Raw genomic sequence first — 14,620 nt, 5'->3', positions numbered from 1 at the left:
GGTGTTCAGAATTGAGCCAATGCAGGTGATAGTGTCGTCTGGTTGCTTCTCTCAGGCCTGGTCTGGTCAGGACATCTCGCAGGATTAGGATGAAGAATATCTGCGGTTCCAGGAGATAGTGGGGTGGCAGCAATGCTGATAACGTTTTCTTCCATTGTTGGCAGACAGCTGCTGCTTCTGCTAGTTTTTCCTAAAAAGTCTTTTCTTTTTAAGACATCCCCCCCCCCGCCCCCCAAGAAGGGGGTGTTGGGCAGTTGGCGAGGAGATTTCATCCCATCCTCTTGGCCAATGACCTGGCCTCATTTATATATGCCTTTGTCACCTCTCATCTAGACTAAAACAATGCAGTATACCTGGGCATGAAGCCTTCAGTGCTTAGAGTGCTTCTCCTAAGTGAAATAGGCTATCACAAAACACATCATATCTGTCCTCTGCTCAATATGCTGGCTTCCTATAAAATGTCAAGTCAAGTTCAAGGTCTTGGTCCTTTTTATCAAGATGCTCAATGCTTGGGCCCAGGATATCTAAAATGTTACCTAGAAGTCCAACATGAACACCATGGTCAACAACTCTGCTCCTATGGCACAATGGACCTTTCTACAATAAGGGAAAAGCTCATCTGTGCAGGAGACAGATCTTTCTCAGGCTGGTCTGAGACTGTGTAATGAACTCCCACAGGAACGAAGAACCATCACAAACTTCAACACTTTCTCTTCTCTGTGCATATTGCACTTCTTTGATCTTCCCTTCTCTAATATAAACATATGCTCTGTGTGTATATATATATATATATATATATATATTTAAATTTAAAACAAAACATCCTACTAAAACAACACCTGCATGCACACAGAATTCTTCCCCAGGAAGAGGATATGAGAGAGAACAAAGAACATGTGATGGATGTTAGTCACATTGCTCAGTTCAATACTGAAAGGTGCTCAAATACTGTGGTAATGAGCATAGTATAAGAAACTATATAGAATACGATTAAAATGTTTGGATTTCTCTTACATTTAAACTTAACTCTGAACTGCCTGGTTTTATAATGCTTCTGGTTTTTGGTGTGTGTGAGAGTGTGTTGGGTGGGTGGATAATTGCAACATCCCTGTGGTGCTTTTTACTCTAAATTACTATCAACCTTATCTCCATTTTAACCCAGTTTTTGTCTGGGAATATAATTAAATGGCAAAAAGGGACTGGTAGATATTTTTTTTAACTTTTCTGCTCTCAAACTACCTTTCACGCTTAGCAGATCTTCAAGGACATCACTGTGGGGAAGGGAATGCAGTTCAAAAACCTAGAATGGGTTCTCAAACTTCATTGCACTGCAGCCCCCTTCTGACAACAAAAATTACTACATGACCCCAGGAGTGGGGACCGAAGCCTGAGCCCACCCGAGCCCCATTGCCCCGGGAGGGGGCAAAGCCCGAGCTCCACTGCTCCAGGTGGGGGGAAGGGCGGGGGGCAGCCAAGCTGAAGCCCAAGGGCTTCAGCCTGGGGAGGTGGCCTGTAACTTGAACCCTGCCGCCCAGGGCTGAAGCCTTCAGGCTTCGGCCCCAAGTGGTGGGGCTCGGGCTTCAGCAAGTCTAAGGTAGCCCTGGTGACCCCATTGAAATGGAGTTGTGACCCACTTTGGGGTCCCAACCCACAGTTTGAGAACCTCTGGCCTAGAACAAATATGAAAAATTCAGAATTTTTCAGACTTTCTTTGGGAGTTCTGTGGCTGTAGGTGGACAATTGAAGATTCAAATATTATTATAATTGATTTCACAGGTATCTCACGTTACAAAATGGCTTGTGTGCACTACTGATTTCGGATGCAAATAACATGGATAGTGTTCCTTCGGAGGATTCTTCGGAATGGGAGGATAATGATGAGACTGAGATTGAAACTGATGAAGATGATGACTCGGGAGCAGAGATGGATGAGGACAAGGAAAATTATGAGGATGATGACAATGATGGAGATGATGAGGAGGATCCCAATAATTCTGATGATATGGAAATGGAAGAACTAACAGAAAAGGAAGAAGCAAAGAAGAGAAGTGGTACAGAGAAGCTGGTATGTGCTAATATTACAGAGTGAAAGCTTGTTAAGTGGAGAACTACTCTCATGGTCCTAAGCGCTTAAATATTGTGGTCTGACAAACAGGCTGGTCCTCCATTCCTGAATGTCCTATCCATCTAGTTACTAATGTGGCCTCCATCTCTGGTATCTGAGCATCTAGCTCTCTTGTTCAGGGTTGAGCCTATATTACCATTACTTATGGACTCATAGCTCATATTTCCAGCAGAACATCCTGGTCTGTTTCACTCTTCTGTTCTTTGTTGAGTATAGAGTAGCTCTGTTAGATTGTTAGAACTGGAGTTCTTGCCTACTAGATAAAATGACTGTATTTTTTTTTAGAAGTGACTCCTCAGTGTCTGTTGTGTTTATTTTGCAGTCTGCAGCTGCTCTTTGTGTTGCTGTTGGGAGTTTCTGTGATCCTGAGGATCTGCCTGGGTTGGCACATTTTCTGGAGCACAGTATGTATCATCTAACATTTCAGTCTTTCCTCCCAAAGTGGAAAATTTAATGACATTATTTTGGATTTATTGATTTATATGAAATATTCTAGAAGGAGAATGCCAGATGGGTGTGATATGTAGGTACCACATCAAAAAGGTTTTAAGGAGGGATGTTAGAGGCTAAGATGGGGGTTTCATGAATTATCAGGGGGAGTTCTCCCCAAGTGTAAGGGGTTGCATGAAGAATGCATGGAGGTGAATGTGGGAAAAATGGGGCTGGCATCACTGGTGATATAAAGTTGTTGGGGGTGGGTAAACTTCATAATACAAACAAGTTGGAAGGTAGGGTAGAACTAAATGATGGAGGGCCTTAAAGATGAGGACCACATGCTGTGCTTGGTGTGGTAGAGTGAAGAGTGGGTGAGGTGATTGTGACACAAAGGCTCATAGGTAAAGGGCTCCCTATTCTTCGCAAAAAAACCTCTTCAGACTTCACAAATTCACTACACCAAACATGTGCCTTACAGGATATTTATCCATAAAGAGTAACATTAGGATACCTCCAAAAAGCTAGTAACTTGTCAAGATTCATATAATTGCAAGGTGTATGTATGGGTGATATTTAAGGAATAATTAATGTATATTGAAAGTATGCTTTATAGACTTGGAGTAAAAAATTAGTCACCAGGAGATATGTCTTGGTGGTGGGCCGTTCAGGTCACTCTGCCCTGTTTAGTTGGTGATGCAATGCAAGGCTTGATTATTTATCCTTGTTCAATCCAAAAACCATCAAGGAAAAATCATAAGAGACAACTGCAAATCATCAAATCCTATTGAGGGTAAAAAAAGTAATGTTACAACAAGACAGGGATGCCCTGCCCATGAATAGAAACAAAAGATTGTTTCAGATAACACAGATGAGGGAAAGGTATTCTGGATGATTTCACTGAGGAGACATTTTGAGGAGCAAGTTGTTCTCATGAAAAATTGGATCCTGATTCCTGTGAAGCCAGCCAGCTCTGCAACAGACAGAACTTTTGGGGAAAAAACTATTTTATTAGACATGAAAGGTAACTATTAATAAGTGTCAAGTATCAGAGGGGTAGCCGTGTTAGTCTGGATCTGTAAAAAGTGACAAAGAGTCCTGTGGCATCTTATAGACTAACAGACGTATTGGAGCATAAGCTTTCGTGGGTGAATACCCACTTTGTTAGACGCATGTGGTGGAAATTTCCAGAGGCAGGTATAAATATGCAGGCAAGAATCAGTCTAGAGATAATGAGGTTAGCTCAATCAGGGAGGATGAGGCCCTATTCTAGCAGTTGAGGTGTGAACAGCTAGGGAGGAGAAACTGCTTTGGTAGTTGGCTAGCCATTCACAGTCTTTGTTTAATCCTGAGCTCATGGTGTCAAATTTGCAAATGAACTGAAGTTCAGCAGTTTCTCTTTGGAGTCTGGTCCTGAAGTTTTTTTGCTGTAGGATGGCTACCTTTAAATCTGCTATTGTGTGTCCAGGCATGTTGAAGTGTTCTCCTACAGGTTTTTGTATATTGCCATTCCTAATATCTGACTTGTGTCCATTTATCTTTTTACGTAGGTATTGTCCAGTTTGGCCGATGTACATAGCAGAGGGGCATTGCTGGCACATGATGGCGTATATTACATTGGTGGATGTGCAAGTGAATGAACCGGTGATGTTGTGGCTGATCTGGTTAGGTCCTGTGATGGTGTCGCTGCTGTAAATATGTGGGCAGAGTTGGCATCGAGGTTTCTTGCATGGATTGGTTCCTGAGTTAGAGTTACTATGGTGCAGTGTGTGGTTACTGGTGAGAATATGCTTAAGGTTGGCGGGTTGTCTGTGGGCGAGGACTGGCCTGCCTCCCAAGGCCTGTGAAAGCGAGGGATCGTTGTCCAGGATGGGTTGTAGATCACTGATGATGCGTTGGAGAGGTTTTAGCTGAGGACTGTAGGCGATGGCCAGTGGAGTTCTGTTGGTTTCTTTCTTGGGCTTGTCTTGCAGCAAGAGGCTTCTGGGAAACAAATCAATAGAGCCAGACCTGTACGTGTAGACTGATTCTTGCCTGCATATTTATACCTGCCTCTGGAAATTTCCACCACATGCGTCTGACGAAGTGGGTATTCACCCATGAAAGCTTATGCTCCAATACTTCTGTTGGTCTATAAGGTGCCACAGGACTCTTTGTCGCTTTCATTAATAAGTGTAGACCTAGGTTCACATTTTATTTTTTTTATTTTGGGTTGTAATGACTTGTTTTCATCACTCTGTTGTTTCTAGTAGAATCTCTATCCTTTCTTAAACCTTGTGTTATGCAGGAGCGGTGATTTAAGGTAAAAAAGATAAGTGAGTTATCCTACGCTGGTGGAATTTCTGTGAGTAGCCAGTGTCGGGCTGGATATCACAAGGGAATGATTCAAAGGGTTTGAGGTGCACCTATTGCTAGCCCTTTCTTTGTCTTGAAGGTTGGCATAGCCTAGAGGAGAGTGCTTGCGTGGCTGAAAGGCTGGTGGTGCTAGAGAGCTGACACCCAGCCAAGCACAGGCATGACTCCCTCATGCGGGAGGCCGGGGGTAACAAGGTGACTCTCTGTCCTGGATATCCCGAGAACCATCACAGGGGTCATTATTATTTTTTATATTACCATTATGTCTAGTAGCCCTAATCATGGATCAGGACCCCATTACTGCTAGGTGCTGTACAAACAGAGAATGAAGAAGATGGTTCCTGCCCTAGGGGGTTTACAATCTAAGGGTAAAACTAAAGACATCAGATGGATATACATCAGAGGGGAATACAAGTAAACAATGAAGCAATATTGGTCAGCATGACAGGCAGTGATCTTTGCACACTAGCTCTTAGTTGTGTGTCATTATGACCGGTAGGAACATGAGCCTAGTGGCAACATTTTAAATGGATATGAGGGAGGCTAATTTGGAGGCATCAAGGTTGGGTGGGTAAAAATTGATAATTAAAAAAAATCAAAACCAGATTCTTTTAATTTAAATTCAATTTTTAATGTAAATTAAATTCATTTTCTTTTTAAAAATAAACCTAATTTATTATATTATTATAATATGTTAAAATAATTTAAATGAGTAAAAATGCTGAAACTACGGTGAGAAGAAATTTAGAAGTGGATAAAAAAGTGAGCTTAAAACTTATATAGTACAGAGCTCATTTGATGTATCTTTTAGCCAAAGACTGAGGTATACCAGGAATAAAGGAAAATGTTGTTGAAATGTTGTTCTTTAACAATCACTTTGCATCAGATTCACTGAAGAGAGAAGGAGGATCACAGCTAATTCTCCCCTAAGATGTATGATGGAATTTAGTGGTTGACTGTTTTGAAGTATTTATTAAAAATCTGGCCTATCCTGATGACAATTTGTAAAGAAAACTGTGACAAAATAGGTGGAAATTTCACATACCAGAATAGTTAGTATCAGACTAAAGGGAAATGTAGAAATTATACTGACTATACTAAAATCTATTTCCATAGCTTTGGACAAATTGAAAAAAGATAACTGCTATATTGCTGATGTTGTTGAAATTTGGCAAGAATTTAAGGAAACGCTTAAAAAACAAAGCTAAATTACAGGCAGCGAACAAGCAGATCAAGAACTTACTCTGCCTTGTTTTTTTGCCAGTATTCACAATACCAAGTATCACAGTAAATACTTAATTGCTGAGGAGGAAGTGCTGCTATGGCATGAGCATCTAATATTCATCCATCAATCAGAATAGATTTCAGGACTGGGGGTGAATCGAACCATTGTTTAAAGCAACACATTTGCTGCCAAAGTTTTGAAGAAAGTCAAACCAGTGAACTGGTGGAAGTAACTGGCTAAGCACCTGGAACCAGATTTTTTTTTACGTTACATAAGCTTTTGATGGCAGTTGCCTTTTCTGCAGGTAGAAAGAAAATGTTTTCTTCATTTTGACTAGTTCATTCAAAATTGGGAGCTGAAAAAGCAGGAAAGCTTGTTTTCCTCTTCTAATCCATGAATAAAAACGAGGTAGAAAAGGATGAGAACTAGTTCCAAAATCTTGAAGGACATAGTGATCAGAAATAATCAGCTAAAGTCACAAACTACAGTCAATTCTTTCTTTGTTTAACAAATCATCTAGTATTAAATGCAAAATATGTTATGATAAACTTACTTTTTTTCTTTGTGTCCAGTACATTTAAGGTAGCTGTATTTAACTAATAAAAACAAATGTAAAAAGCTGTTTTGTGTGTTTCTAATTTAATTAAAATTTCCATCCAAATGCAGTGAGATATATATCATGAGTAGAAAAAGAAACATTTTCCAGTAAATAGGTTACAACATTCACCATTTTTAACATAATAAAAAAAAAGTAAAAATTAGGAATCCTTATAAATATGTTAAGGTATACAGACGCTCCCTGACTTACGCAAGCGTTCTGTTCCGTATGTTTCATCAGCTGAATTCAGCCTCCTCCCGTTTTGAGCTCAACTTCTGAAAGTTGTTTTGAGATTAATCATGTTGGTTAAGTAATGGAAAAGTCCATAGCGTCCAGTGGTTCTTTTAAAAAAAAAATTGTCCTTATGTGTTTCCAATTCTTTGTGGATTATACTTAGCCAGATTCTTGCTGAGACTGCCACAACCTTTAATCCATCAAATCCTTCCAAAACCACCTTCAATTCTTTATGCTTTAGTGACTCTCTACAGAGTTCTATTTTGTGTAAAACATGCTGCTGTTATGATCAAAGGCTTCTCAATGCTGAGTGCAAATATCAATCTATACTTGGTAGTTGGATGTAAATGTAGAGACACCAGTCTTCCAGAGTTCTACCAGGTGTCATTTGGGAAGCTTAAAACATCAAGCTTCCTTTTTAAGTCAGCCAGCTGCTGGAGGGCCTGGAACAGAGACTTATCACCATGGATATGTTTTAATGGCAATGGCAAAGAAACTGATTTTCTGCACTTGAAAGGAGCACACATTCTCTCTTTTTAAACAACAATTGACAGTATGTGCATAGGGAAAGAACAAGTTAAAATTATTTGGACAAATTAGATGTCTTCAAGCCAACAGGGCCTGATGAAATGCATCCTAGAATAGTCAAGGAGCTGTCTGAGGAGATACCTGAGCCATTAGCGATTATCTTTGAAAAGACATGGAAGACGAGAGAGATTCCAGAAGACTGGAAAAGGGCAAATATAGTGCCAATCTATAAAAAGGGAAATAAAGACAGCCCAGGGAATTACAGACCAGTCATCTTAACTTCTGTACCCGGAAAGATAATGGATCAAATAATTAAGCAATTTGCAAACATCTAGAAGATAATAAGGTGATAAGTAACAGTCAGCATGGATTTGTCAAAAACAAATTTGTCAAACCAACCTGATAGCTTTCTTTGGCAGGGTAACAAGTCTTGTGGATGAGGGGAAGCGGTAGACATGGTATACCTTGACTTTAGTAAAGCTTTTTATACTGTTTCACATGACCTTCTCATAAACAAACCAGGGAAATGCAACCTAGATGGAACTACTATAAAGTGGGTGCAAAACTGGTTGGAAAACTGTTCCCAGAGAGTAATCATCAGTGGTTCATAGTCATTGTAGCATAGAAGATTAGGGTTGGAAGAGACCTCAGGAGGTCATCTAGTCCAACCCCCTGCTCAAAGCAGGATCAACCCCAACTAAATCATTGCAGCCAGGGCTTTGTCAAGCCGGGCCTTAAAAACCTCTAAGGATGGAGATTCCACCACCTCCCTATGTAACCCATTTCAGTGCTTCACCACCCTCCTAGTGAAATAGTGTTTCCTAATATCCAACCTAGACCTCCCCCACTGCAACTTGAGACCATTGCTCCTTGGTCTGTCATCCGCCACCACTGAGAACAGCCGAGCTCCATCCTCTTTGGAACCCCCCTTCAGGTAGTTGAAGGCTGCTATCAAATCCCCCCTCACTGTTCTCTTCTGCAGACTAAACAAGCCCAGTTCCCTCAGCCTCTCCTTGTAAGTCATGTGTCCCAGCCCCCTAATCATTTTCTTTGCCCTCCGCTGGACTCTCTCCAATTTGTCCACATGCTTTCTGTAGTGGGGGAGGGGGGGCCCAAAACTGGGCGCAATACTTCAGATGTGGCCTCACCAGTGCTGAATAGAGGGGAATAATCACTTCCCGCGATCTGCTGGCAATGCTCCTACTAATGCAGCCCAATATGCTGTTATCCTTCCTGGCAACAAGGGCACACTGCTGACTCATATCCAGCTTCTCATCCACTGTAATTCCCAGGTCCTTTTCTGCAGCGGTGCATGGGATTCTTCCATCCTAAGTGCAGGACTCTTCAGATTTCTTGTGGTCCAATCCTCCAATTTGTCAAAGTCACTCTAGACCCTATCCCTACCCTCCAGCGTATCTACCTCTCCCCCCCAGCTTAGTGTCATCCGCGAACTTGCTGAGGGTGCAATCTATCCCATCATCCAGATTCTTAATAAAGATGTTGAACAAAACCGGTCCCAGGACCGAACCCTGGGGCACTCCGTTTGATACCGGCTGCCAACTAGACATCGAGCTATGGATAACTACCTGTTGAGCCCGACAATCTAGCCAGCTTTCTATCCACCTTATAATCCATTCATTCAATCCATACTTTTTTAACTTGCTGGTAAGAATACTGTGGGAGACCATATCAAAAGCTTTGCTAAAGTCAAGATATATCACGTCCACTGCTTTCCCCATATCCACAGAGCCAGTTATCTCATCATAGAAGGCAATCAGGTTGGTTAGGCATGACTTGCACTTGGTGAATCCATGTTGACTGTTCCTGATCACCTTCCTCTCCTCCAAGGGCTTTAAAATGGTTTCCTTGAGGACCTGCTCCATGATTTTTCCAGGGACTGAGGTGAGGCTGATCAGTCTGTAGTTCCCCGGGTTCTCCTTCTTCCCTTTTTTAAAGATGGGCACTATATTTGCCTTTTTCCATGCTGTCATGCTGGAAGGGCATTATGAGTGGGGTCCCGCAGGGATCCGTTCTGGGTCCAGTTCTGTTCAATATCTTCATCAATGATTTAGATAATGGCATACAGAGTACACTTATAAAGTTTGTGAATGATACCAAGCTGGGAGGGGTTGCAAGTGCTTTGGAAGATAGGATTAAAATTCAAAATGATCTGGACAAACTGGAGAAATGGTCTGAAGCAAATAGGATGAAATTCAATAAGGACAAATGCAAAGTACTCCATTTAGGAAGGAACAATCAGTTGCACACACAAAATGGGAAATGACTGCTTAGGAAGGAGTACTGTGGAAAGGGATCTGGGGTTCATAGTGGAGCACAAGCCAAATATAAGTCAACAGTGTAACGCTGTTGCAAAAAAAGTGAACATCCTTCTGGGATGTATTAGCAGGAGTGTTGTAAGCAAGACACGAGAAGTAATTCTTCCGCTCTGCTCCGTGCTGATTAGGCCTCAACTGGAGTATTGTGTCCAGTTCTGGGTGCCACATTTCAGGAAGGATGTTGATGAATTGGAGAGAGTCTAGAGAAGAGCGACAAAAATGATTAAAGGTCTAGAAAACATGACTTCTGAGGGAAGTTTGAAAAAATTGGGTTTGTTTAGTCTGGAAAAGAGAAGACTGAGAGGGGACATGGTAACAGTTTTAAAGTATGTAAAAGGTTGTTACAAGGAGGAGGGAGAAGAATTGTTTTTCTTAACCTCAGAGGACAGGACAAGAAGCAATGGGCTTAAATTGCAGCAAGGGCGGTTTAGTTTAGACATTAGGAAAAACTTCCTAACTGTCAGGGTGGTTAAAGCACTGGAATAAATTGCCTAGGGAGGTTGTGGAATCTCCATCATTGGAGATTTTTAAGAACAGGTTAGACAAACGCCTGTCAGGAGTGGTCTAGATAATACTTAGTCCTGCCACGAGTGCAGAGGACTGGACTAGATGTCCCTTGCAGTTCTATGATTCTATGTGATGGGGTGTGCTAACTCCACACTGGTGAGGTGAGGGTTAAGGAGTTGCTCTGGATACCTTTGGCTGCCCTGCTGGGCATGCTCCCAGTGGAGGGAGAGTTTAAAAGGGAGCAGCTCAGCTCAGTCTAGGCGGACCGAGCAGGAGAGCAGTTGGATTCTGTAGCCTCCTACAGAGAAGCAGCTGGGACAGAGCTCACAGTCAAGCCATGCAGGCCTTTCAATTGTGGGGGCTGAGGATGACGTGTTGCTGCAAATAGGGGAAGACACTCGGGAGAGTGACCTGAAAGGACACCAAGGGGACTCCAAGACAGACCAGTGGTGCAGATGGAGGAACAGAAGCAGGGGTAGGAAGTGACCCAGGGCACAGGGGTAAGGGCTGGCGCCTGTCTGTAAGCTATGTGTCTGGACCATTATTTTGAAGGGCCCCGGGTTGGAACCTGGTGGAGCAGCATGGGCCTGGGTTCCCCTAGCCCCAGTCACTGATTCTCACTGTTGGGTGACACTGACACTGGCTCTAGCCACTAAGCATGGTGGTCACAGACTCTAGCTGCTAGGCAAGGCAGCCATTGACTCTCACCAATGACTCTGGGCAACATAGTCCAGAATATCGCCACTCGTGGGTACTGCTGGTCTTAGACATAAATCCCCCCCGCCCCGACAGTGCACTTTAGATTAATCATTTATTTTCAATAAATGGACTGAAATAGTAATTGCTTGTTTCTTACACTTCCTTCAACGTTAGGCATACTCAGTTAGATAAATTTGAGTGCTTGTATGTCTGTTTCTCTGTGGTGGCCTACTGAGGACTAGATTGAGACTGATGTGCTCAGTTTTAAGGTGCAACTCAAAATCATACTTGAAACTAAGTGTTTTCCGTATTCTGAAATGATTCCATTCTATAACTTGCATTTTTAGGCTGGTCAATTGCTACAGGCTAGATTTCCCACTGTCTTACATCTTGTGTAGTAATTTGCACCTGTGCAAATGGACATAAAATGCTGTCAAATCAAATGGTAATGCACTGTTGCTTTGTGTAAATGCCTTCACAAGGTGTAAGTCAGTGGGAAATCATGCTGTCTATATGTAACTGTGCCTTTCTGAAATCATCATTGTGTCTATATCTGCTTAATTTTGATGGATTGTGTTTCAGTGGTATTTATGGGCAGTTTGAAGTATCCAGATGAGAATGGGTTTGACGCATTCCTGAAGAAACATGGGGGCAGTGACAACGCTTCAACTGACTGTGAACGGACAGTCTTCCATTTTGATATCCAGCAGAAGTACTTCAAAGAAGCACTTGATAGGTAACCTTGATCACACCAAATAAAGCACTGGTTCATTTAAAATAGATTAACACAATGTGTGTCTGCCTGAGGAAACTACATATATAACTTTGCATTGCCTTGTCTTGGCCTGATGGAAGGGAGCCTGCCGTTGCTGAGCTTCCATAGGTCCCCTTATTACAACCGAGGTCATTATAGATGGAAGGAGACTGTGATTTCCCCTTAGATCTCTCACTGTCTTTTGAGGGAGTAGTAGTATCCCAGTAGTGTATAGTCTCTTAGGAGTGATGTAATTTATGCACCTGCTATGAAAGTAGGACAGCTTTCAATATGTATTTATGCCAGATTACTTGTAGGACTATATAAATTCTCCTACTGTTGCAATTGCTAGTTCATTCCATTTACCTGGCTACTTAAAGGAGAATCTTTTATTGGCCTGTTCCTTTTAAATATGTGTCCCCTTAGGCTGTTTAATTTTTTATTAACAGTCTCTTTTTTTAAAAAAAATATTGATTCTTATAAGGCAGTGTACTACCAAAAAGGTGCAGTAAAATGATCGACTGCTTTATTCAACAAAATATATGTTCAGTGCCAGGAAGGATCATTAATTAACTCTCATCATGCCATAGGATATGTCAATACAATAAAGCTCCATTTCTGTCATAGGGAAATTAAACAATCTTCTGATGAGGCGGGTAATTTAAATATTTTTGATGTTGACAAAACTACCTGGGGGGAAATTAGGTTGTACTGCAAATAGGCCATTAATATGGTGATGGAACTAATTTCTGCACTAGAATGCACACACAATGGGAGTTCTATGATAGCCTTCTGTAAAACATTGGAGGGGAGAATTCATCCCTCCAAAGGTGGGAATCAGACCAGCTTTGGCTATTTTGAAGAGTCTCAAAGATGGGTAGCAAAGATATTTAGACATATGGCAAGACTTGGATATGAGGAGAGACTGAAAAAGCTGGGGCTAGTTGAGAGGAGACAAAGCAGAGATGACATGATACATGTCTATAAAATAATGAATGGTATGTGGGGGATAAATAGGCACACCTATTCATCATCACTCATACAAGAACATGTGTGAAGTTAATGAAATTGAAAGGCAACTAATTTAAAACTGATGAAGAAATTTTTTTTTTGCATAATCGATGTGTGGAACTCTGTCAGAAGGGATTGTTGAGGCAAAGAACTTAGTAGGATTTTCAAAAAATTTTCCATCTTCCTCTGAAGCATCTGGTACTGACCACAGTTTGAGATAGGCACCACTGTCTAGATGGACCACTGAGGGTCAGATCTGGTATGACAGGTCTTATGTGCTGAAGGCAGATGATTCTGCATCCTTTGGTACCATATTCTACCAGTCCACTTCCACTCCAAAGACCTTGCCCTTTGTCTTTCTGAAAATATTAAATAATTGGGTTTATTCATTTTACTTCAGAGGCATTAAGAACATGTGTCAAAAGAGTCCAGAACTATATAATTGTTTCTGAGTTACTGCAAGTCCTAAACCTTAAAAAAAATGAATATTGTTGTTTGTCATAAAGGCAGTTTTTTGTTATAAAACCAACTTTCTGGACAATCTTTCAGCAGACAACAGGAACGATTTGCCATTTTTCTCTTTGTTTTAGGTGGGCACAGTTCTTCATTCACCCACTAATGATCAGGGATGCTATTGATCGTGAAGTTGAGGCTGTCGATAGTGGTAAGAGTAATATTTTTGTCATAACTTTTTTTTGTTTAGCTCTACAGCATTGACTGTACTGAAGTTCTTGACAAGATTCTCAGGTATTAAGTGCTGTGAAGTCTGATGCATAATATTTTATATGTCCTTTATTTAACTAGGGGCTAAAATTATGTCAATCAAATTTATTAAATCCTTGAGCCTAATGAAATATATGCATTTATGTGAGTGTGAGTCAAGTTGTGTTGTGTTCACCCCTCAATGCAGAGCAAATGTTGGTATTAACATTGATAGGGAGACTAGTCTTGTGAAAAAAGAGTACACTTGAGGGAGAATAATTAGAGTGCGAATCAGTCTGTAAATGAGGAGAAACTTCGTCTGATCAAAAAGGCATTCTCTGAAAAATTTCACCAGTCACCTGGTGTAATAAAAAACTGATGCAAAGAATAAAAGAGAACTAGGTTAATAGGGATCTGCAAAGGGACAAGAATGGATCGGTGCCTTTTCTTGATGCTTCACGATATGTAAAGAAGGGCTAAAAATGTAGATTTTAAGAGATTTAAAAAAAAAATGTTTTCCTGCTTGTGTTTTTAAGTAAAGGTTAGGAATGTCAAGTCTGGTCTTCCCTTGTTTGCTGAGGATGTGTTAAACACCTCAAATGTGCAGCTTTCTCTGCCCTTAGTTGAAAACTTGGGTAGGAGAGTGATATATTTAATAAAGACCTCAGAAAAACTCAGGGAGTTGAATTAAATAATTGTTAGCAAAACTAAACAGAACACAGTTTTGGCTAAGGTTACTTGGTCACTGTTGTCTCTTCTGTAGGCTGGGGAGTGCATCTAGGGGTGTTGAAAATTCAGGGCTTGTTGGTGGAATAGGAAGTTTCCCTCCATATCAATTCCTGGAGCTCAGAGCCATTTACAATGCCTGCATAGATGCTACATGACTAGATGAGAAGGAGGAACGATGTTCGTAAGCTCTTTGACAAGTGTTGCTTAACAGCTGCAAGTCCTCTCCTAGGGTGATTTATTTGGCCAAGTGGAAGTGTTTTTCAGTTTGGTCGCTTGCTGTGGAAATTCAGCCCACGCTGGCCTGTATTCAGGACATTTTGGAGTACCTATTGTGCCTTCAGTCATCTGGTATCTTGGTCAGCCCATTGAGGGTTCACTTGGCAGC

At 41.3% G+C, this 14,620-nt stretch overlaps 1 protein-coding gene across 7 annotated transcripts in view; it reads left to right on the top strand.

Moving 5' to 3' along the window:
- LOC112109429 (nardilysin-like) overlaps nt 1-14,620 on the top strand; it is an 84,964-nt gene that overhangs the window by 15,063 nt on the left and 55,281 nt on the right. For all 7 annotated transcript variants that reach the window (XM_026651763.2, XM_029911587.1, XM_029911586.1 and 4 more), the window contains 4 exons: nt 1,777-2,065; nt 2,448-2,529; nt 11,622-11,775; nt 13,395-13,468. In XM_026651763.2, coding sequence (XP_026507548.1) covers nt 1,777-2,065; nt 2,448-2,529; nt 11,622-11,775; nt 13,395-13,468 — 599 coding nt within the window. The remainder of the gene's footprint in view (nt 1-1,776; nt 2,066-2,447; nt 2,530-11,621; nt 11,776-13,394; nt 13,469-14,620) is intronic.

This window comes from Terrapene carolina, unplaced genomic scaffold, assembly GCF_002925995.2.
Source record: "Terrapene carolina triunguis isolate 2854851 unplaced genomic scaffold, T_m_triunguis-2.0 Scaffold102, whole genome shotgun sequence".
Lineage (NCBI taxonomy): Eukaryota > Metazoa > Chordata > Testudines > Emydidae > Terrapene > Terrapene triunguis.
Note: the sequence above shows the minus strand (reverse complement) of the source record. Positions and strands in the feature narration are given on the sequence as shown.